At 38.4% G+C, this 24,121-nt stretch overlaps 1 protein-coding gene across 1 annotated transcript in view; it reads right to left on the bottom strand.

Moving 5' to 3' along the window:
* SPATA48 (spermatogenesis associated 48) overlaps window positions 1–24,121 on the bottom strand; it is a 65,248-nt gene that overhangs the window by 6,636 nt on the left and 34,491 nt on the right. Inside the window, exons 3-8 of the mRNA XM_010357497.2 lie at window positions 23,292–23,368; window positions 18,908–19,046; window positions 16,983–17,050; window positions 12,452–12,493; window positions 10,927–11,034; window positions 830–937 (exon numbers count right to left, since the gene is read on the bottom strand). Coding sequence (XP_010355799.2) covers window positions 830–937; window positions 10,927–11,034; window positions 12,452–12,493; window positions 16,983–17,050; window positions 18,908–19,046; window positions 23,292–23,368 — 542 coding nt within the window. The remainder of the gene's footprint in view (window positions 1–829; window positions 938–10,926; window positions 11,035–12,451; window positions 12,494–16,982; window positions 17,051–18,907; window positions 19,047–23,291; window positions 23,369–24,121) is intronic.

Genomic DNA, 24,121 nt, shown 5'->3' with positions numbered 1-24,121 from the left:
CTAACATCTCCTGTTTTCTGGGATTTTTTTTTTTTTTTTTCTTTTTAGATGGAGTCTCATTCTGTTGCCCAGGCTGAAGCGCAGTGGCACTCTTGGCTCACAGCAACAGCCGCCTCCTGAGTTCAAGTGATTCTCCTGCCTCAGCCTCCAAAATAACTGGAATTACAGGTGCCCACCACCACACCTGGCTAATTTTTGTATTTTTAGTAGAGACAAGGTTTCACAATGTTAGTCAGGCTGGTCTCAAACTCCTGAATTCAAGTGATCTGCTCACCTGAGCCTCCCAGAGTGCTAGGATTACAGGTGTGGTGAGCCACCATGCCTGGCCACATCTCCTGCTTTCAATCTGCAAAATGCAGGTTTAAAAATATATGCGACTTTCAACAGAATTTTGTCTTTTATAAAAAATAAGGTGACTGTTCACAAGAAGTAACTATCTGATGTATGTTCCATGTGTCTTCTGATGGTCATGCAGAAAGGTACTGTGTGTGCATAGCTGTGAGTCTAAGCAAAGATGCCATTCCTCTAAAGTGCCTGAAATACCTTCATATGCCCTTTGGGCCACATTCATCATAACATTAATCTACACCTGCTTTGCAGTGTAATTTTGGGTAAGACTCAAAAAGGAAACACATACAAGTCTTAATAAAGTTCCCCTCAGTAGGAAAATGGAAAATTATCTTTTTTTCTGTTTCGGACTTGATGCCACATTTTTAAAAACAATGTAAATTTGCTTTTACTATTTAATTGTTCTTTAATGGAATAAACATAATTAGGATTTCCCCTCCTAATGTATATGAGCAAATTGAGTAAGAGGATTCATACTTACCGGTGCAGTTCTGAATCTGGTGATGGGGTTGTTGATGGAATATTAGAATTTGCTGGGTGGGTGGCTGTGAAATGAACCTTGCCGGTATATCCTGGAATATTTGCAGCACTAAAGTGAAGAGTTAAGAGAGGAGGAAGAGAGGAAATTAAAATGATGATTTGTGAAATTGTCATGGTAACTAGCACCCAAATATGAAAAATATAAAGAAAGATGCAGTCTAATTTTTTTTTTTCCTGTATAAGGTGTGGAACTTGGGCTGTCCAAAAAGGAAACAGTGCAGGCCTGGGGCATGCTCATGCAAAGGTACTTAGATAACAGCCCTACGCTGGGGTCAATAAAATTTACTTCAAGTTCATGTTTTTCTAATATTTTAAATTTCCATGTCTTTTATAAACATGACTCACTGCTGACTCTGTTTCATAATGAAGGAAGATATCAGGTCTTCACAGAGCAGCAGACCTATATCCCATATATATTTCTGTAATGCAAACTCTAATATTAATGAATATGCACACTTACATTTACAGCATTGTTACTTTTATCAAATATCTTTCTTATCACCATTAATGTACTGTACTACAAATTTCAGATGATTTCCTAAAATTACCCATTGGAAACAAATGTACCCCAGCATTAATTCTACAACAGTCTGTTTAGTCGAACTCCACTGACTCTTCTACTTCCCTCTTCTTTTCTCCACCAGGGACAGTGGGAGATAAAAGGAAAACACAAGCGTGAAGAAGCCGTCTTCAGTGTGTGTAAAAGCTCTCTCTCTCCAGAAAGGGCAAACGAGTATTCAAGAGAAAGGTTTAAGTAGGTAGTTCAGAGGAAGGAATGTGAAGAATAACGAATATTCTTGCCATGATAGCATGCAAGGTGGTTTACACAGATTATTTCCTAGGAGGTGGGTAAGGCTTATGGGACAGGCCCAGCATGAAGCTCCGTCCTGTGTGCTGCAAGGAGTTGAGGAAAATAAGATTTAAATTGTATTTCAAAGTCCAAGAACACACCATTTGCAGATCATGAGGCTCTGTGTAACAACCTACCATCTTTGCAGAGTCGTATCAAGGCCTTGGCCTCAGCTCACTGTGCTGGCTTCAGGAAGGAATGAGAAAGGCCACCATCATGAATTTGCCCCCAGTGAGGAGAGGGCCAGTGGGCAGCTTGCAAATTTCACTCATCTCAGTGGCTTTCACTTGCCATCCTTGGGCCTTTCTCTGAGAGCAGGACATCCCTGTGTCATGGTTCCCTATTCAAATTGGCGCCCAGACAAAATGCAACACAGTAGCAACAAGCAAACCTCTGTGGGTGGTGGAGGAATGGTTCTTCAATGGCTGTCTTGGTTATATCCACGACCTTCCCACACGACCAGTAAGCCAAAGAAAGCCTTCTCCAGGAACCACTTATCTTAGGAGTAATTTTCAAAATTTGGAACGTATAGGAGTTGCTCCTGAAAGTATCAGGTGACAAGGCAGGCAGAAGAGAGGTTAGGGAAAGGGGTGTGGGCTTAAGGGTTGGGAGGAAGATTCAGACCCCGGTTCCCCATATCATCTCTGGGATCTGGACTAGACATAATCTTTTGGAGCCTGCTAGCCACAGCCTGACCCCAGGTAGTGATACCAACCAGAAGGACTTGGGTGAGGGAGAAGTTGAAACAATGAGAAGGATTCACATTGCAATTTCTTTGATTATGCACATTGATTATGTGCAAGTATCAAAATGTTAGGGGGAAAATACATATCAGGCAGGGAATTGCACTAATAAATCTCCTAATTCTCTTCCAGTTATGTAATTTATGACTCTGTTGGTGATGACTTACTGGCTTGCAGATGATATCATCAAGGACACCCAGAGACTAACAAAGTGAAGGGAAATTACACCTATGGCAACAGCAGAATAAACAGTACAAAATAACAGATTTCGTGAGACTAGGAAAATAAGGCAGCTAAAGACTGGGGGAAGCTCACTGCATCGAGAAGCAGGCTTCTGTGGCAAGTCTGACTCTGCCCCTTAACCAACTGTGAGGTTTTGCTCCAGTGAAGAAAGCTCTCTGGGCTTCAGCTCAGTCAACTGCAGCATGAAGACAACAACACTAACCTCTTAGGGGCACTCTGGGGATTAGAGGAATTAAATGAATGTGAAAGCGGCTAGCAAATTGTTAGCACTTAATAGATGCTAAACTAATTTCAATTGAAATACAGTAATTTAAAGAAATAAAACATTTACAAAATAAGGGCCATGCACATGGAGATTGCAAAGTTTATCCAGTACAGACAGCTGAAAAGATGCTGAGACAGAGGTTTCCAATGGTGCTGCACACTGATATCTCAGGGGCATCTTTAAAGGCACCAATGCCTGGCTCCCACTCCCACAATTTTTTTTTTTTTTTTGAGACGGAATCTTGCTCTGTTGCCCAGGCTGGAGTACAGCAGCACAATCTCGGCTCACTGCAACTTCCGCTTCCCGGATTCAAGTGATTCTCCTGCCTCAGCCCCCTGAGTAGCTGCTGTTACAGGCATGTGCCACCACACCCAGCTAATTTTTGTATTTTTAGTAGAGATGGGGTTTCACCATGTTGGTCAGGCTGGTCTCGAACTCCTAACCTCGTGATCTGCCCACCTCAGCCTCCCAAAGTGCTGGGATTACAGGTATGAGCCACCGTGCCTGGCCCAGCCCCACATTTTAATGTAACTGGTAAGTGGTGTGGCCTGAGCACTGGGACTTTTGACAGCTCTCCAGATGATTCTCCTGTGCTGCTAAGTTCAGGAGCCTCTGTTTTAGAGTCACACTGTCAAGCTTGCTGGAGGGACCTAGGTGAGTGAACTGAAGCTGCCGAATTCTAGGCAGTGCCCTGCAGGATTTCTTGGAATTTTGTTGGAAAAGTGCAGATGTAAGTTAGAGAGGTAACCCAGAATGAGGCAAAGTTATTCATGCGTGTGTCTCTCTGTCAACCATTCATTAAAGCTTCCATGCATGTTACAAAGGAAATCCCCTCCATCTGTGTGAAAGGTTTTTTCCACTGCCTTTGAAAACACCTGCAGAATTAAAATGCCTCTAAAGTCATATCCTCCCATCAGAGCAGTTAAGAAATCAGAGGGATGGACGCAGGCCATCTGTCAATCACATGAAGGGATTGAAAAAAAACATTGCACAGCCTCTGTGCCTCTATGGCATGCAGATTATTGATGCTAAATGGTATCATATGTTACATTGTCTTAATGCTATTAGATTACATCATATTTAATAATAACATATCATGAAAGGTAGACTGATTAGCTGCTCAGGCTTGAGAATGAATTCACTTGCATAATAAACTGCCAAATATTTGAAAACGAAAGTCCTCACCCACACTACTTCTAAATCTATTCCATTTAACCCTGGCACATACGGCCATACAAGGGGAATTTTGCCATCTTAAGTGCAATACGGTGACCTTATATTAAGAGGAGAATACTCTCTGGGGCACACTTTAGACTGCTGCTGATAGGAGATGTTATTTTTCAGCTGGAGGGAACAAAGCTATTAAAGATACTAAAACATACAAGCTGGGAAATGGATTTCCAGATTAGACCCATGTTCAAAGAATTCCACTCCCCATTTGAGGAAAGCAGAAAGAAGCAGAGACCCACTTAAAAATAAGAAATCTTCATTTTTGCCTTTGCTCCACAGCTTCTAGTTCTTTAAACACCTTATTTTGTACTCCCTAGTTCCAAATAAACCAGGATTTTGTTCACTAATTGATACATTTGAATATATTATTGCCCAAGTCTACAACGAATTGGTTCTCAACAAAGCGTGATAAAATAGAAATTAAGTAATTTAAGAAAATCAAGAAGTTTAGTAACTCAGAAGAAGGGAGTACAGATGGTATGTAAGTTAAATATGAGACAGGAAAAATGTGGAGGAAACCATGTTATATGTAGACTCTAGTATTGTATATGTGCATAAAATTTAGGCATGTATACAAATTCTCACTCTGCACTGTAAACATGACTAATAGTCATTGAGTATGTTCTATGTTCCAGGCACCCTTTTAAATGCTTGATGTAAGTTGACTACACAGTAATCTTGTGCCATAGGTCCTATGATCATGCCCATTTTATAGATGGAGAAACTGAGACAGAGAAAGTCTAAGTAACATGGCCAGCAACAACCAAGCTGGCAAGTGGTAGAACTGGACCTCAGTGTGATTGAACTGAATGGGAAGGGCCATTGGCATTACTCCCAGCCCAGCCAGGAAAGCCTTGTTAGCTCACGGTGGGCTGCATTTATACAGGGTGGGGTGTAAGTGCAGGTTCAAATCAATGTGGCAGTCTTTTATTTAGATCCATTCTATATCAGGTACAGTTCTAGGCAGACATCAAGCTGATTTAGCTCCCAACAGCTTTCGCACTAATACTTTTAATTTAAAAAATGCACATTTAAATGTTTAAAGATCCCAAGTGGACAAAGACCATGGATACAACATAAGGGAGGGGAGTGTGAGACAGACACATTTAATTTCCAGGGCTGCCCTAACCAGCTGTGTGAACTTAGACCTCAACTGAAGTTTTCTCAGGCATCTCACCTATAACTGGCCATCAGTCAGGGTAGATGCACTCCCTTGGAGGGTGCTGGGGACAATGTGATACAAGTAAAGGCCTGGCACAGTGTCCAGCGTGCAGCAGGTGCAGACCCATGTGAGAGGAGCAGCAGGAGATGGATGGGAGTTAGGGTGGACAAGGGGAGCAGAAAGTGGGAGAGGGAGGAAGAGGAGTAAAGTCCAGGCTTGGACGTTAGGGAGGGTTGGCCCAGAGGACTGAGAGAAAGGAAGGACTATGGAGAACTGTAAAGGGGATGCAGCTGGAGAGGAAAAGACAGGAGTCCATTGTGAGTTCGGGTTTGTCTGATTTTATTGTTCAATGACAAATGCAAGTAAAACTGGAATCATTTTGCAATGACTTTTGGTCACTGGATTGCATTTTTCTGAATATCATAAGATGTCATGGCCACAAGATATTTTTTAGGAATTATAGGTTTATTGATTATTCTCTTCATCTAGTGGGTATAGTCTTTCCTCCTGTTTTCTTGGGATCTTCAATTCTTCCATTTAGAAGGGAATGTAGAAACAGTATAACTCAAAGCTTTTATATTAAAGCTGAGGCTGGAGCTCTAAGAACCCGTTATTTGCCAAAGGCAGAAGCCACGTTTAATGTGAGTTAAGGCAAGAGCTTGCCCTGGGGATTAAGAGGTCAGTTCTCTGGACTTTTTACCACTCATGAAATGAGTGACCTTGCCTCTTTATGTCATTTCCTCTGGCCTCAGCCTCCTCCTCTGCAAAATGGGGATAGAACTTGCACCTTCACCTCTGGCCTCATCACATTATTTGAAAAACAAATGAGGGAGTGTGTGAAAGTAGTCTGAAAAGGCAGAAGTGTTGGGCTGATCTAAGGAACTACTATTCATAGAGTTATTCTTTAACCTGGGTTGTGGTAAGATTTTTTTGTTAAGCTGCAACACAGTCCAGCGGCTGACAGGGAAGCCCCCTTTTCGATGGGAGACATTTGTCAGGGGCTGCCTGGGGGTCCATGTTGGACAATTCCTCTTTATTTGCAAATGCTTCCTCAGATATCATTGAGGTCAAAAAGCACAGTAAATACGAAACCTTGTAACGTCCTCAGATAAAAGATTATAACTTAGTGGAGGATGGTACCTCAGAGGCAGCTGCCTAGTTTGGAAAAACAAGCAAATGGTGACTGCAAGTGCTGGGTTTGGGGTCAGAAGGCATGGGCTGTGCTGCTCTGTTAGCTGGGCGTGCACCTCACCTGTGCTGAGCCCGTTTATTCTTTGGAAATACAAGGGCGAGATGCACATAGGTTAGATCCCAGAGCTCTCTTCCATATGTCAGATACACACACACACACACACACACACACACACACACACACACACACACACATATATATATCTACAATAGAGTCCATTACCAAAGAAAAAGCACCCCAACACCTTTTTCCATATCCTTGGGAAAGGACACAGATCTGCCATTACAGATCATTCAGTTATCATGTTTCTTGTACTGATGACTCATGACTGCAAAGCACTAAAGGTATATGGCACTGTAAAATGGTTACTGAAACGGACTGAGCTTCTCTTCAAACTTGTTCACTGAGCCCTTGCAAAGAATATGGATCTTATATTGAAGAGGATCAAAACATCAGATTTGAAAAACAGGATTCTTTTTTCTCTTTTTTTGAGACAAGGTCTCTGTCACCCAGGCTGTAGTGCAGTGGCGCGATCTTAGCTCACTGCAACCTTCGACTCCCAGGCTCAAGTGATTCTCTTGCCTCAGCCTCCCTAGCAGCTGGGATTACAGATGCTCAGCACCAAGCCTGGCAAATTTTTGTGTTTTTTAGTAGAGATGGGGTTTCACCATGTTGGCCAGGCTGATCTCCAACTTCTGACCTCAGGTGATCCACCCGCCTTGGCTTCCCAAAGTGCTGGGATTACAGGTGTGAGCCACTGTGCCCGGCCTGATTAAACAGGATTCTTATCTCAGTCTTACCTTAATTTTCTGCTTGACACAGATTATAAGTGGGGATGAATTTGTATCAGTTAAAAAAATTCCTGAACACTACCCAGATCCAGTCAACAGTACATGTTTGTTGAAGAAACAAAGAAAATTGTTTAGCTATACTGAACTTCAATAATTTTTGCAAACCCAATGACTATTTTGGATTCTTTCTATTTCCTAAACTAGTCTCAAGTTATAAGTTAGGAACTGCAGTAGAAACCACATTAATATTGCGAGTTCCTGAACTCTAAATGTCATTTAATAACTGGGCATGCCTACCAAATTTGAAAATAATTTTAACAAGAAAACTCAGGCAACAATTTCATTTTTAGTGGTTTGTTCTAAAAGAATGCATGGATAAGTGTACAAACATATATGTAGAGGCTGCTTTTGCTATATTCTTTACAACAAGGGCTTGGGCTACATAAACTTGTTATAGACTTGGTGGGATACATCTAGCCATTAAAAAGATTTTAATATGGAAAAATATCTAGTGCATATTTCAATCTTACATACACACATACACTCCACCTATGCATGCACATGCAATACACTTGTACATATATGTTGCACACATTCATAAATGCATGAGGGGAAGAGTGTAAAAAGAAATCAAGCTTTTAATATTGGGATTGAAAATGAAAGATATTTTACTTTCTACTTTCAAAAATATCGGAATTATTTTCATAATGAACATTTTTGGAAAAAAGTTATTTGTGGAGCTTCAGTGTTAACATTAAAGGTAAGCATAAATACTGAGCATAATCACTGGCTCATCAAACCTCTGTAAATTCACATAACACTTCAAGAAAATGATAGCCATAAGTTTAAGAACGTTTTAAGAATGTTTACGTATTCTGACCCTGGAATCCTTTTGGAGGAGTGTCACTTAAGTAAATAACTTCAAATCAAGAAAGAGTCATATAAAGAATATTTGGGGGCATGATTTACCATATCAAAAATGGAAACAATTTACATATGTAACCTAAGTGAATGAGGCAGTTACAGTACATCTACACAAATAGAAGCTATGATAAGCTCATAAAAACATGTACCCATAATTATGTGGTAATGTTATGGTGGTAAAAATGTTCTGTGTAATGTGATCATAGCTATATAAATATACAAAAGCGAGATTAAAAGTGTGTATGACAGATGGAAATATGCCAACATGTTAATAATAGTTATGTTTTGTGTAAGAATATGGTTATATTGTTATTGTTATTAATATTTCTATACTTTTTCTTTAATGATCAGATTCAGTTCTACAAAAAAAATTAAAACTACTATTTTTAAGCTATTAGCACAATCACTACCAATATAAAAAACACAGAGCATGTCCGATGACTTAGTAACCATAAAATAAAATGATGAAGGAAATTTGTTAAAACTTTTGCCCTGTAGGAAAATTGGTGATTCCAATGCTGAAACCACTTGAACTAGAGAGTAAATGGCCTTGACCTTTGCCTGAAATACGGCTTTTGGGCCGGGTGTGGTGGCTGACACCTTAATCCCAGCACTTTGGGAGGCCAAGGCAGGTGGATCACTTGAGGTCAGGAGTTCGAGACCAGCCTGACCAACATGGTGAAACCCCCATCTCTACTAAAATTACAAAAAAATTAACCAGGCATGGTGCTGTGAACCTGTAATCCCTGCTACTCAGGAGGCTGATGCAGGAGAATCACTTGAACCCGGGAGGCAAAGGTTGCAGTGAGCCGAGATCACACTACTGCACTTCAGTCTGGGTGACAGAGTGAGACTCTGTCTCTAAAAAAAAAAAAAAAAGGCTTTCACTGAAAAGGCAAGGGTATAGCAGGGCTTCCCAGCCATGATTAAGTGCCACCAATCATTAAAAAAAAACCCTAAAAATATCATAAAGCCATTTCTCTTCAAGAAACTTTAAGATGAAAAAATTCAAGAGGAGACATACTTGCATTTGAATAGGATGGTTCTCTATTCCTTACTTGGCACAAAGTAAGCTCATCTACTCGTATGCAAATGACATCATATTGTTTGTATTCTCCTGTACTTTGCTTTTTACCTCAAGCAGTATTGTGGAAACTACATAATAATTTGTTTAGAGATTCATATGTATGTATCAAAACTAGAGAGAAAACTAAGCAAAAGAAAGGCATAAAGTCTAACGAGTTTAACTTCTGAGCTGGGGAAGCAGAAGCATGGGCAATGAAATTGGGGCCACACACATGGTTGAAAACCTTTGAGTACGATTCTGTATGTTACTAGGTGGGGGATAGACAGGCGTTTACTTATGTTATTTGATATGTCATATGTGACACTATATCTTTCTGTGTCTGTCAATATTTTATAAATAAAAATGAAAAACATTTCTTTGTGTTAACAGGTTAAGATTCCGTAAAAAATTGAAAGCAAATCAAAAGAAGAAACTTTGCAACCTTGGAGGCCCTCTAGTGCCCAAATCAGATCAGTACAATTAATGTCTTCAATTCTTTTCTATGATTCGCTCAAAATATCATTTGCTTAAAAACAGAAATTAACAGCAAGATGAGGTAGGAATGCTATACGCCCAATTTCTTGAAGTTAAGTGGTTCATTTTTACATCAAATCTTTAAAATGCTGCCATACTGCTCTTCACTCTCTTTGAAGAAATGACCCCAAAGAATGTTTTGATTCTTTAGCAAGAATGTTTCATAAAACATTTCAAAATTTAGATATACGTATCAAAGAAGAAACAATCCTAAATTGTTGTGCCCGAAGAATATTTCAAATTGGCTTTCTTCCTATATCCTTCCTTTAGATTTTTAGAATTATTATGTGTAATAACAATGATGTCCTTGCAGAATGTATGGAAGAATCCAGCCCACTGACTCCTTCCTCAGGACGAAGCACGGCACGACAGCCTTCAAGTTCCTATGTGTAAAAGTGATTCCTCTCTGCCGGGTGCGTTGGTTCACGCCTGTAATCCCAGCACTTTGGGAGGCCAAGGTGGGCGGATCACGAGTTCAGGACATCGAGACCATCCTGGCTAACACGGTGAAACCCTGTCTCTACTAAAAATACAAAAAGTTAGCTGGGCGTGGCGGTGGGCGCCTGTAGTCCGAGCTACTCGGGAGGCTGAGGCAGGAGAATGACGTGAACCCGGGAGGCGGAGCTTGCAGTGAGCCAAGATTGCGCCACTGCACTCCAGCCTGGGCGACAGAGCGAGACTCCGTCTCAAAAAAAAAAGTGATTCCTCTCTGTTAGTGATCAGCCGTTTCTCAGATACTTTACAAACATTACTGATCCCTCCACGATCACCTCGCTTGGTGGCATTTTTTTTCTCACAAGTTTCGGATGAAGAAACTGAAGTCACAGAGATGAAGTGACTTGCTCAAGGGCCCCAAGTGAGTCAATCTCCAAAATCTCCTTTGTGACAAACCACATTTCTTTTAGGAAGCAGGTATCTTTCTTCTTCAGCTATGTTCAATAAAAAGCCACGTTTAAATTCCTTCATTTACAGTAAAGTCCATCATCATGTTTCATCCTCAGTAATAAAACAAGGGAAATAATCATGAATGGAACTCACCGACTTGTGTTTGTATAAAGAGGCTTAGAGCACCGCTGCTTGGCTAGCGATGTGATGTCTCCCAAGGGGTTGTCAACATCATCAGCATTTGTAGATTGCACATGACCACTGTTAGAATGGAAAGGAAAGAAGGCATACGTTTCTTTATAAGAAACATAGAAGAAACCATTGAACAGTATTCTAACTTCCAAAGGAAATTTATTTGCCAAAATAGATCAAAGGCTCCAAATGCAAAATGTAAAGCATAATGATAGAGCAATTTTCCTTAAAAAATATAAAGATGATTTTCTCTTCTTCAGAAATGAGCGGTGCCATGCTCCTTGATGTTAAATTTGAGCCAGAGTGAGAGTAAGGGCTGTTTTGCGTTTCTGAACAAAGAAGCGGGCTGTTCCTGTAGCCCCAGCACAACTCCTTCTTTGGAGACTGGCTAGAGGTTGGGCAAGGAAGAGGCAGGCGTATGCTGGAGATAATAAGGCTACCGGTGGATGAAAACCCTCACGGGTGCAGAGGGGCTTGGGCAACAAGCCACGTGCCCTTGAGCCTGAGAGAAAATTGAGAGGCCGAGTTAATGTCAATCAGAGAGAGTTTCAAGGACTTCTGGGGCCACTGGTAGAAATACTAGTCAACTGCAGAGCAGAAGAGGCCAAGTAATGGGAGGGGGTGGGCCGGGACTAAAGGTCCAGATCCCTCCTCCATATTCTTGGATCTACTTTGTTTCAAGGTTTTTCTTCCATCTAAAAACCAAGAGAAGACCCCAATTGGCAGATAATGTACTTTTTTGCCATCTGTGGAAAGCTGGTATTAAATGTAGAAAATAAGAGGTGATATTTCCCGCACTTCACTGTTAACGAGCACCTCATCCCTTCTGCAATTATAACAGTTTTCGTGATTCATAACACCCAATAGTGGTAGCATCCAAGGTATTTTATTTCAAAAGGTAACCGATTTGGAAAACCAAAAAAATACCACTCTTTCTCTATCTTTCTTTCTTTCTCTCTCTCTCTCTTTCTTTCTTTTTCTTTCTTTCATCAAACCAAACCTCAGATGGGACTTCTGACATTAAACAGGCACTGTGTGCCATGTAAACATTAGAAATGTGTTACAATACATAAGTTGTCTTAAAAAGTGAATACAACATGAGTAAGCTAAAAGCAACTACAACCAAAATATAAATCTGATTTTTTTTTCTTTTTTTTTTTTTTTTTTTTTTGAGATGGAGTTTTGCTCTGTGGCCCAGGCTGGACTGCAGTGGCGCACTCTGGGCTCACTGCAAGCTCCACCTCCCGGGTTCATGCCATTCTCCTGCCTCAGCCTCCTGAGCAGCTGGGACCTACAGGCGCCCACCACCACACCGGGCTAATTTTTTGGTATTTTTAGTAGAGACGGGGTTTCACCGTGTTAGCCAGGATGGTCTCGATCTCCTGACCTCGTGATCCACCTCCCAAAGTGCTGGGATTACAGGAGTGAGCCAATGCTCCTGACCAAATCTAAATTTTTTTTTACAAGACTGAGAAACATTACTTACGTGTAGAGAGGAATATATTTACTTCTAGAACTTGAACTCACACTTCGAAAAAAGAGAAGAGAGGCAACTGGGTTATTTACATTAAATTAATAAACATCAAATTATTACAGTATTTCTCTAATTAAGATAAAAGCCTTCAAGGATATCTCATAGGAATTGTCCTTTAAAGCTTTGTGATTTTGAACAGAGACTATTTAAGGATGTAGTTTGCTTTCTCCAGAATGTCAAATAAATGGAACCATATAATAAACTTTTGGGTCTGACTGCTTTCAAAATGTGTTTCCGATTCATTTATATTGTTGTGTATTGCATTTGTTCTTTTTCATTGCTGAGTAGTATTCCATTGTATGGGCATACTTTAGTATCTTTATCTATTTATCTACTGAAGGGCATCTTGGTTGTTTCTAGGTTTTGGAGATTATGAATCAAGCTGTTATAAACGTTCACATATAGGTTTTTGTGTGGGTTCTTGGAAGGAACATTTACATACAGGAGCCTTCCATTGTGAATAGTATGCTGAAGAATTCTGAGGTGTAGCAGTGCTGACTAACACACATAGCTTTTCATTTGCCAGCTGACTTATAATCAATAAATTAAGTGGATACATGTAAACTGGAATAAAAAAATTATCATCTCCCTGAGCTATTTGCCATTTTACTACATGATATGTAAATTAAAAATACCAATATACCAATGAAGTTTTAGAACCAAGATTCGCATGTTAAGAATTAGTACAAAAAAATTACATTTTAAAAAAGGTATTCAAATGGGATTATCATCAATTTCAGCTTGCTATATAAACAAGAATCTCTTTTTTTGTTTTTTTTTTTTGATTTTTTTGCTTTGTTTTGTTTTGTTTTTTGAGTTGGTGTCTCGCTCTTGTTGCCCAGGCTGGAGTGCAGTGGCACAATCTTGGCTTACTGCACCCTCCGCCTCCCGGGTTCAAGCGATTCTTCTGCCTCTGCCTCTCGAGTAGCTGTGATTACAGGCACCTGCCGCCACATCCAGCTAATTTTTGTATTTTTAGTAGAGACGGGGTTTCACTACGTTGGCCAGGATGGTCTCGATCTCCTGACCTCGTGATCTGCCTGTCTCAGTCCCCCAAAGTGCTGGGATTACAGGTGTGAGCCCATGCACCTGGCCAAGAATCTTAAATTTTTAACTATTTCAATCTTTTATTTAAATTATTACTATTCAATTTACACGTTGGAGTCTATAGCAGGGTATTTTACACATTTGACAAAACCATACTTTAAATAATTTTTATCAAAAATCTTACACATCATTTTTGGATATGGTTCAATAAAATGGTAGTTTTCTGACAAGACTCAACGTTCTTCTCCGTACTGTCACTATTTGCATTTCTAGATCCAGCAGTCAGACTTGAGTACAGTATTGTGTATTTCCATTTCATTCTTTTTTCTACCAGTTACCCAAAAAATCCCCTTTAAAGGTCACTTTATACTACTTTTATTGAAGTGGTGCAATTGTTAAAGATTTTTAAAATGATATCCTTGATATTGATTTTTGATAATTAAAATTTAGCGAAAACTCTCATTAGTTTTGCTGTGGAGCAATATCTCCTCCATTTTGCTTTAAATTTAATTTGGATTAGGTAAATATAAAGTTAAATATATAAGATTGACCATTCCACTGAGGTGATGATCAAATTGATCATCTAAAAACCAGAAAATCAGATGAAATTCCAGGGAGCAAAAGATACAATGAATAATTTTTTTTCAGAATAACATGTGTTTTTCGTAAGTGATGTCTGTCTCTCTCACACTATTCTTCATAATTGCCCACAGTAGTTATTGAAAAATACATAGTTCCATTTCAAAATTCCATGTGATTCACTTTATTATATTTCCTATTCAACTTTATTTTTGCAAAATGCTGATTGTGACTCAGCACTCATAGGCTTTACCCAACAGGCCTACAAATCACTCATTAAACTGTTTAGTAAGACCCTCTCATTAAACTGAACTAGCATAATTGCTTACTTATGTTGGGAAAATGGATCCCTAGCTCTTATCATAAGTAAAAATCAAATGCTTTAAAAATAATAAATGTGAAAAGCAAAACTTTGAATGTTTTAGAAAAAAAGTTATAAAAGGAGGATATCTTTATTCTTTCGAGGCAGAGAAACAGTCATTAAAATCTTCACAAAAACAACAAAACCTGAAGAAAAATATTGATGAATTTAGTTACATTAAAATTCAAAACTTCAGATAAGCAAAAATAGAAAAGTCTTAAAATAAAAAAGTCACAGACTAGAAGGGGATACTTTGATGCATATTTCCAAGAAAGGGATTTTTACCCAGCATATTGAATAGAAAAGTTGTGACAATCAATAAGTAAAAACCCAACAGCAAAAGGGACAAAATGGTATGAGCAGGCAAGTTACAGATGTGAAAATTCAAACAGGTCATAAACTTGCAAAAACTGATCATTAGTAATCAGGTAGATGCAAACTAAAATTATAATGGAGCACAATTTGTTATTCATAAGATTGGATTTTTTTTTTAAATCTGAAAATTCTAAACACTGGCTGTGATGTGCAGTAATGGGAACCCAAGCACTTATAATGGGAGATTCCATTGTTAAAACTCATTTGGAGAAGAACATAGCAATATGTAAAAAGCAGAGAAGTACACACCACATGACCCAACAGTTCTAGACATAAATATGAGTATATAAAACTCAGAAATATTTTTATACTTAGGTATGTGAAGGTATGTGGGCACTGTACCAACTATACTAAAAATCAGAAAATTATGAGAATGGATGAATAATTTTTGGCACATCCATTTAAAAGAAGACTCTACAACAATGAAAACAAATGCCTAGAAACACAGATGTCAACAGATATGAATCTTACAAACACAAATATAAATTTTTGTGTAAATTAAAATAATGTAAAACTAAATAATGTAAAATGAAATAATGTAAATTATTTTAAATCAATTTTTGTATCATATAGTTACTTTGTGTTCTATTAATGTTTGAAACTATGACTTTATTAGTGTTACTTCCTCATATGTACTTTTTCATATGAACAAAATATAAACTTGCATAAATATATGTATGATACCACTAATACTGGGTTTATAAACAAAGAACACAGTTCCATATATTGGTTAACAATAACACATATGTTTTAAAATATTAAAAGAATGCATGAAAATGTGAACGTCAAATCCAAAATACTAGTCATGCTCCCTGAGGAAGATAGATGCGCTTAGAAAAAAGTATATAGAAATTTTCCATTGTGTAAGTAATATTTTATTTCTGAAGTTGGGGAGCAGATACACAAACTATATCACATTCTTACACATTTTTGTGTACATAAAATATTCAAAAATGAATACAAGAAAAAAACAAAGATGATAACCTGTGTTGTGGGTTGTGTTAAGAGCAAAAATGAAGAGACAATATTGTGATGTTTTCAAAGGCAGAAACACCAAGATTTTTTAGACTAAATGTGAAAATTACATGTAAGGAAGTAGTAGTAATAAAACCATAGTTTCTAACATTAATAGAACACAAAGTAACTATATAATACAAAAATTGATAGAAAATAATGTATAATCTATTTTATATGAAGTCCATGGATTTTAGCGACATTATAATTGTTTATATCAAATTATTTATAAAGCCCTCCCTATTTTATATTATTTTATTTATTTATTTGAGATGGAGTCTCGCTCATTTCCCAGGCTGGAGTTCAGTGGCATGATCTCAGCTCACTGTAATCTCCACCTCCTGGATCCAAGTGATTCTCCTGCCTCAGCCTCCCAAGTAGCTGGGATTACAGGCAGGGTTTCACCATGTTGGTCAAATTCCTGACCTCAGGTAATCCGCTGCCTAGGCCTCCAGAAGTGCCGGGATTACAGGCATGAGCCACTGTGCCCGGCCTATTTATTTATTTTTTAAGGCAGGATCTTGCTGTGTCACCCAGGTTGGAATGCAGTGGTGCAATCATGGCTCAGTGCCGCCTGGAACTTCTGGGCTCAAAGGATCTTCCTGCCTCAGCCTCCCGAGTACTTGGGACTACAGGTGCACCACCATCCCTCTTGGCTAATTTTTATTTTTCTTATTTTTGTAGAGATGGGGTCTTACCATGTCTACAAAAGAGAAATTATAACTCAATTTCAATTACAGACCATCCAGGGTGGTCTCTACCTCCTGGGCTCAAGTAATTCTCCCACCTTGGCTTCCCAAAATGCTCCGATTATAAGCATGAGTCACCACACTCAGTTTTCCAAAATGGTTATGGTACATCCAATATTCTAAATGTTAAGGAGGGTAAAGAGAAAGTAAAGGAAGCAGGCACACTGAGCAACTGTCCTGGGATTTGGGTCATCTTCCCAGCCCTAAGGATGTGAGTCAGGGGGTCCCTGGGTTGGTCTCCATCAGAGAACATATTCCTCACCCACCCCTCTAAGCCATGGGCTACAGCATCAGCTTCTTAATTATAATACACGATAATGAAAAACCTAGTGTGAGAATTTCAGGAGATAAAACTTACAAATTAACTGGTTTGACTGGTGCCAAGAAAGATCTTGTTTGAAATCTGTCCCAGAGCTCACCAACCATCTAAAAATAATCATCAAAATCAATGACAGTTAATGAGCACATTATAATTTGCGGTGGATAAGTTCCTGTGCCCTTGACAGTCCTTTCCACATCACAGCCATATCCCAGGCTCTCTAGGAAACACATTCTTCAAGCTTTCCTAGCACTTCATGGATTCGGTCTGGAGCCACTCATGGTCTTTGCTCTGGTCTCAAACTTCCTATTTCAATTTGTTTTCTCATAGCTGGAATCTGTCTCATTATCCACCTGCTTCAGGTTGAAACCCATGTGGAAGGTCTGATTTTAGTTTTCATCCTTAGCTACTGTTCTGACTTGGATCCACTGTAGCCTACCCTCTGCAAACTCAGGCCAGTCTCCCACTTCCAAACCAGGCTAGATCCTAAGCTTTGAATCTCATCTGGCCCAAGAAGGACTTTGGATGCTAGTAGAATTTAACGCCAAGGAATGTGTAATGAAAGGACCAACTTTCACAGGTATAAAAATATTTTAAAGTAGTTTAGCAATCCTTTAAAATTAGCTAGATGAAACCATATATATTTTTCTTTTAATTAACTTTTTCTATGTGAAAATCTCAGGTTTGAGTCTTTATATTAAAGCCATGTTTTTCCTCTTTCATTATCGTTTTGCTCTGTAAAAGCTGAATAAATTTTCCAAGAAAATATGGGCTTCTTAACCTATCATCAATGGACCTCTTGGGATCTATATTAAGAGTTGTATTTCAATATAATTGATTTTCTTTTTAATCCTATGGATTTTATGTACTCAAAAACTTCATTATGGGAAACAGTCCAAGGGCTTAACAAGACTCCTATGCAGTGAGAAGTGGCACAAAAGGATAAAGGAATCAATGGAAGTAGAAGGTACTTTGCAAGCACAAAGCTGAGACATCTAATCCAGTGTTGGGAGGTCAAAAGTGAGGGCTACAATAAGACCTGAAGAATTCTTGAGATTCACCTGGCATAAATAGGGAGAGTGATGAAGGCAGTGGAACACTCTGCAAAGCACACAACCTGGAAAAGAGCATGGCAGACTTGAGACTTGAGAGAAGCTCAGCAGAGATAGGACAGAGAACAGTGAGGAGTGATGTTTGGCCAATAAAGTGGAACAGTAAGAAGACGAGAACGGGACAGGGATGACGCTAAGGAGGGAACCATGGACAAATATTGGAGAATTGAGTCTGTGTCATGTCAAGGAGTATGGATTTTTTTTTTTAATTAAAAATGATGGGTTTAATCAGTGGAGTAACACAAACAGATTCACACATGAGGAAAAGTTCTCTGGCTATGGCATAGATATGATAATTCATGTGATAAATTCTTCTTGATACTCAGAAATGAAAAGAATGAGTGTCACTACTGAAAAATTGGTATCCTTTGTTTTATCACATCATAAGTGATAACATCAGATAGCAATCTGTGGATCTTCTCTTTTTGCCATGAAAGGTACAGAGCTAAGATCTAGATCCTGTGTGAAGAACCATCTTCAGCATAGGTTATCTGGTAAAATTATTTCTGTCTTCATTATTTACTCATTCTCTTGCAATTTCAGAAATAAACACAGTCATTGCAAATGACTTTTGAGAAAGAGGTAATCTTTATATAATCAATAAAATTTTAAATATTGAAAATATCAAAGTATTTGCAGTCATCAATAACTTGTATGATTATGGAAATTTCAACTCCATACATATGTGTGTGTGCATGTGTGTGCGTGTGTATATATGTATTTACCTATCTTACATAAATTTACTTCCTTATGTATTGTTAACAATAAGGTAAGTATTATTTTGACTTAAAGTTTTGGAACTCATTTCAGTAACAATGAGAAATACATAATTGCTCGGAGAAGTCTGCTGACCTGAGTTATTGTTGGCAACCCTTTGTATCTTTTCAGAGTAAAACACTGTGAGATGGGGTCAGCGGCTTTTTCCAATGTTGTTTCTTCTGGAACAAGTTTTGGTGGTAGCATCTTATCCCAAGGAACATCTTCATAAGCTCTATGAAGTTATTAAATAGAAACATCTTATGAAAAGCATATTCAATTAGTAAAGTTTATAACAATATTATACTGTGATAAGAAGAATCTGAAGATGATGCCGAGGACCCCTGCCCCTTGGTGTGCATACCATATATAATCACCTCCCCTGGACAGTAGGCAGAGCAAGTGATTATGATGAGATAGTACTCCTGTGTTATGTGATTTTATATGCCCCAAGAGATTGGCACATGTAATAAAGGTCCCTAATCAGTTGAATTTGAGTTAATCAAAAGGTGGGATTGTCCTGAATAGGCCCAATCTAAGCAAGCAAGCTCCAGAAAGAGACAGGCAACAGCAACACATGCTCTTTGTCTGCCCTTGGAGAAACAAATATCAGTCCTACAGCCACAATGAACGGAATTCTGTCAACAACCTGAATGATCTTGGAAGATGAGAACCCAGTCTCAGCTGACACCTTGATTCCAGCTTTAGGGAACCCTAAACAGTGAACCCAGTTGGAATATGCCTAGACTTCTGACCTACAGGACTGCCAGATAACAAAAGCTACTAAATTCCTGCAGTCTGTCACACAGAAATAGAAAACTTACATACATCTTACAGTTTCCAAAAAAAATGCTCATTTGACCTTCAGAGAATACCATTAATTTACAAATAAACTATGGCTTAGAAAACTGATTTCCTTTGCTTACGGTCAGCTATTGGTCAAAGTCAGGACTCAAATCCACATAATCTGCCTCCTAAGATTCAGCAGCATTCACACTATTCCACACTAATGCAGCCAAATTGCACAAGTTTTTTTAGCATGGTTGAAGGGCTTCAGCCATCCTATGAAATGCAATTATTTCACACACACACACACACACACACACACACACACACACACACAAATATGGGGATCTTCGGGGTTTTGAAAGTTGTTCTTTTTCACAGGCATATAGGACAAACACGGTGAAATCAATTCCAATTTGATCCTGAGTGAAAACCATACAACCTGCATTCTAAAGACTATATTATGACAAGATGGATGGATCCCCAGACCTTCTCCTGCCCTATGCACACTTAGTGCGAAACTTGATCTTTCCATTCTCTGGACAAGGCATACCCTTCCAAAAAATCCCGTCAGTCAAGTCATTTTTAAAAGAATTATCAGTGATTCTCACTTCCTCAACACGTATTTGTTCAGAGTTGACTATATTTCAAGTCTTGTGTGAGGTGTTTATGATACGAGAGTGAACAAGAACCAATACAAAAATTGTCTCTACCACAAAGGAATGCTGTGAAAATTAAAAAACATAATATTGGAAAAGTTAAATAGATCAGAGATGAGTCCATAGTGTTTTTGTTGTGTGTGAACACATTTTGAACTTACTTCAAATTAGTGTCATAGAAGTACTAAATATAACAAGATATTTTAAATCATAGCAAAGTCTTAAATGTTTTCTAACATATCTGACTAGCATTGTATGTAAGAAATTAATCTGTGAGTTCAATGAAAGCTTAAAAGATACCTCACTGTTTGAGCCTCTGATAAATTTCATAAATATTTTATGGAATTTTCCATGAAGGTAATAAACTTTTCCCCAAGGACATTTTTATGTTTAAAGATAAACTACTTAATACAATGATTTGATCCTGTCTTATAATAAAACTTTTCCATTCTGAGTGAAGTATCATGTCCTTAATCAAAATATTAACTGTTTCTGAGATGATCACAGAAATTTTTAAAATTAAAATCAAGATAAGAATACAATGGGAAATAAACCCAAAAGTGAGAGGAATTTAGGGGCCATTTAGTTATCAACCTTCATTTTTAAGATGAGAAAATTGAGACGAAAAAGAATGGAGGATGCCAAAGTCCCATATTCAGCAAGCAGGTATGTTTTGAGCCCTAGAGTTGGATCCAAGTTGGCTGATGAACAAGGCTTTTTTCTCACGTTGTTCTAACGCTTTGAAATCCGGCTTTGTATCATGTTTTTAAATGTTTTCATAACACACCTGGGACAGTAGGCATTCATACATGTGTTTCATGACACTATGTTTGGTCATGGGTATACTTTCAATTTGAATGAGATAAAAAATGAAGTTGAAATGTGAAGGCTGTCTGAAGTGTTCAAAACATGTGAAGAAAAAAGAGTGGGCAGACCTGAAATGCTTTGAGGTCCACACATGTTGTCAATTTTTAATTCTTTTTGCTGCCTCTCTTTCCCTCTTCATCCATTTCTCTGTGCCATGCCATGTGTTTTGGCCTTCACTCTATCACTCTGCTGAATTCTAAATCCACTAGTCAGCCCCATTATCCATTCTCGGGCCTCATCCCACTTGACCTATTTGCATTATGTGAATAGGCTTTCATTACTCCCTCCTGAACACATCCTCAATATGCCTTCCAGGACCTAGACTCTTCATCTTCCTCCTGCTTTACTGGTTGCTCCTTCTCAGTCTCGATTGTTGGTTTCTCCTCTTTTTTTCTCTTTTTTAACGAGATGCCAGGACTCAGTGCCCCTTGCCTGTCTGACTACACTTCTCCTTTAGTGTTCTCATTCAGTGCCATGGCTTTACATACCTTTCTATAAGCCATGACACCCAGGTTGATTTCTTTAGCCCAGGCCTCTGCTTCAAACTTCAAATCCACATTTCACACTGCCTACTTGACATACAACTTGGATGTCTAATGAACATCTTTATACTCAATGTATGTAAAACTGACTTCTCCACTGCCTTCACCTTGTTATGAAATGGCAACCTCCGTAGAATCATTTTTGAGTCCTCTTTTTCCCAGATTCATCACAATCAGAAAATTGTGTTGGCTCTACATTCAACATATATCCAGAACTCAATCGTTGCTTACAAATTTTTCAGCCAGCACTCTCCCCCAGGCTACCATTATCTCTATCCTAAATGACAACAATAACCTCCTAACTGGTGTTCCATCTTCTCTCCCCTGCAAAAATCCACTTTGAACACAGCAGCCACCATGATTATTACCTTCATGTATAAATCTGATCTTTCCACTTCTCTGCTAAAGCCTCATGTCACTCAGAATGACAGTCCTGGTAATTACAATTGCTTAAAGTATCCCACAAGATCTGGTTCCTAGCACTTCTCTGACCTCTCCTTTTGCTACTCCCTCCTCTTACCCTACTGTTATCCTACTCCAGGCACCCTGGCCTTTTGTTTTTCCTTAACATCTTAAGCACACTTCTGACCTGGGCTTTTGCTCTATATTCCCTCTTCGGGGAATAGAATCACTCCAAGTCTCTGCATGGCTGCTCTCTCAACTCCTCCAAATTTCTGCACACCCCCCAGCACCTGGGGAGGCCTCCCCACGCCTCCTACTTATTACTGAAGCCTGCTACCCTGTACATGTGGGACTCCTGATCTTGTCCTGTTCTACATTTTCTTCATAGACTTATCTGTCACTTTCTAAGATATGGTCTATTTACTTTCTTAGTGTGTTTGCTTATTATTGTCTGTTCCCCTTTTGATATGGTTTGGCTGTGTCCTCACCGAAATCTCACTTTGAATTGTAATAATCCTTACCTGTCTAGGGTGGGGCCAGGTGGAGATAATTGAATCATGGGGGCAGTTTCCCTCATACCGTTTTCATGGTAGTGAATAAGTCTCACGAGATCTGATGGTTTTATACATGGGCGTTCCCCTGCACAGGCTCTCCTGACTGCCACCATGTAAGACGTAACTTTGCTCCTCCTTGCCTTCTGCCATGATTGTGAGGCCTCCTCAGCCACGTGGAACTGTGTCAATTCAACCTCTTTCCTTTATAAATTGCCCAGTCTCAGGTATGTCTTTATTAGCAGTGTGGAAACAGACCAATACACCTTGAGAGATCCTGAGAGCAGAGATCTTTGCCTACCCACTGATGTAGCTCATAGTTTAAGACATAGATTCGTTAATAGGTACCCAATGTATTTGTTGACTGAGTCAATGAATTCTCCCCTTTAAACTTTCTCTGTCTTGGCTTTCTAGGATACAGTACTCTTATCTCCCCTCTCTCTCTCTTTGACCATTTACTGTCTGTTTTGGTTTTATTCGTCCATCAAGCATAGGTGTGCCTTAAGACTCTTCCTTCAAAGTTTATTTTAGCAATCAATATAAGTAAATGTCTGCGCTTGATGTTCTCTGGGTCACTCATAAGATCCAGGATATTGTAGACATAAAGAGGATGTGTCATGAAGGAAAAATAAATATATTCCAAAATCAAAATTCCACTGGGAAAACTGCTTACTTTTGTGTAGAGGACTTGTAAAATGAGCCCTTTGCATTGCATTTCTTGTTTGTTTGAACAAGTGGTTCACCTTCATCCTAGAAGGCATGAAAGATAAGTTAAAAGAGACCAAATATAAATGAAAATTGCTGTTGTTTTCTAGTTATCATGTTTTCTTTTGGCCTCTTTCTTCATATTTCTTCTTTCACGCAACTCTTGGATTGACCAGATTTAACACTTTCCTACTTTTCCTCCCCTGTTTAAGGAATTTACATTGTTCTAGTGTCATAATCATTAAATTAAAATTCACAAAAAGTATACTAAAGTTAATGGAAAGTGAGAATTTAAGAAAAAGCTCTTGAATTGGAAACATTTGCAAATACTTAGTTTTAGCACAATGTAATTAAAACATTTTTAAAACATATTGTCTTTTCTTCTAATAACATAAAGAGATTAGTTATGAGATACTTTTCTCTATCTTCCAGTTATTTTATCAAAATTAATTAATCATTGTTATAATAATTATTATCTTTAATGGTTACTATTTATTTCAATTTTCAATGATATTTTACCAATTCTTTGCCTCCTTTTGCTTTTTTATTATACTTGTTTTTTCTCCCGTAGGAACTTGGTTCCATTTTCTTTTTGCTGAAGTTCAATTTTTGCTAATTCTTTCACAAATGTAAACTTTTTCTAGTTCTATGTTTTAATTCACCCTCAGTTTTGAAAAACGTTCTAACTTGGGTTTAGAATTCTAGTTCAATTCTAGTTATGATTTTTTAGTAACAAATCTATCTAATTGATTTTGAAGATGTATTGTTGCTTTTAAAATACACTGAGTTTAATTGTTT

The sequence above is a fragment of the Rhinopithecus roxellana genome, chromosome 6 (assembly GCF_007565055.1).
Source record: "Rhinopithecus roxellana isolate Shanxi Qingling chromosome 6, ASM756505v1, whole genome shotgun sequence".
Lineage (NCBI taxonomy): Eukaryota > Metazoa > Chordata > Mammalia > Primates > Cercopithecidae > Rhinopithecus > Rhinopithecus roxellana.
This window is presented reverse-complemented; position numbering and strand designations above follow the sequence as displayed.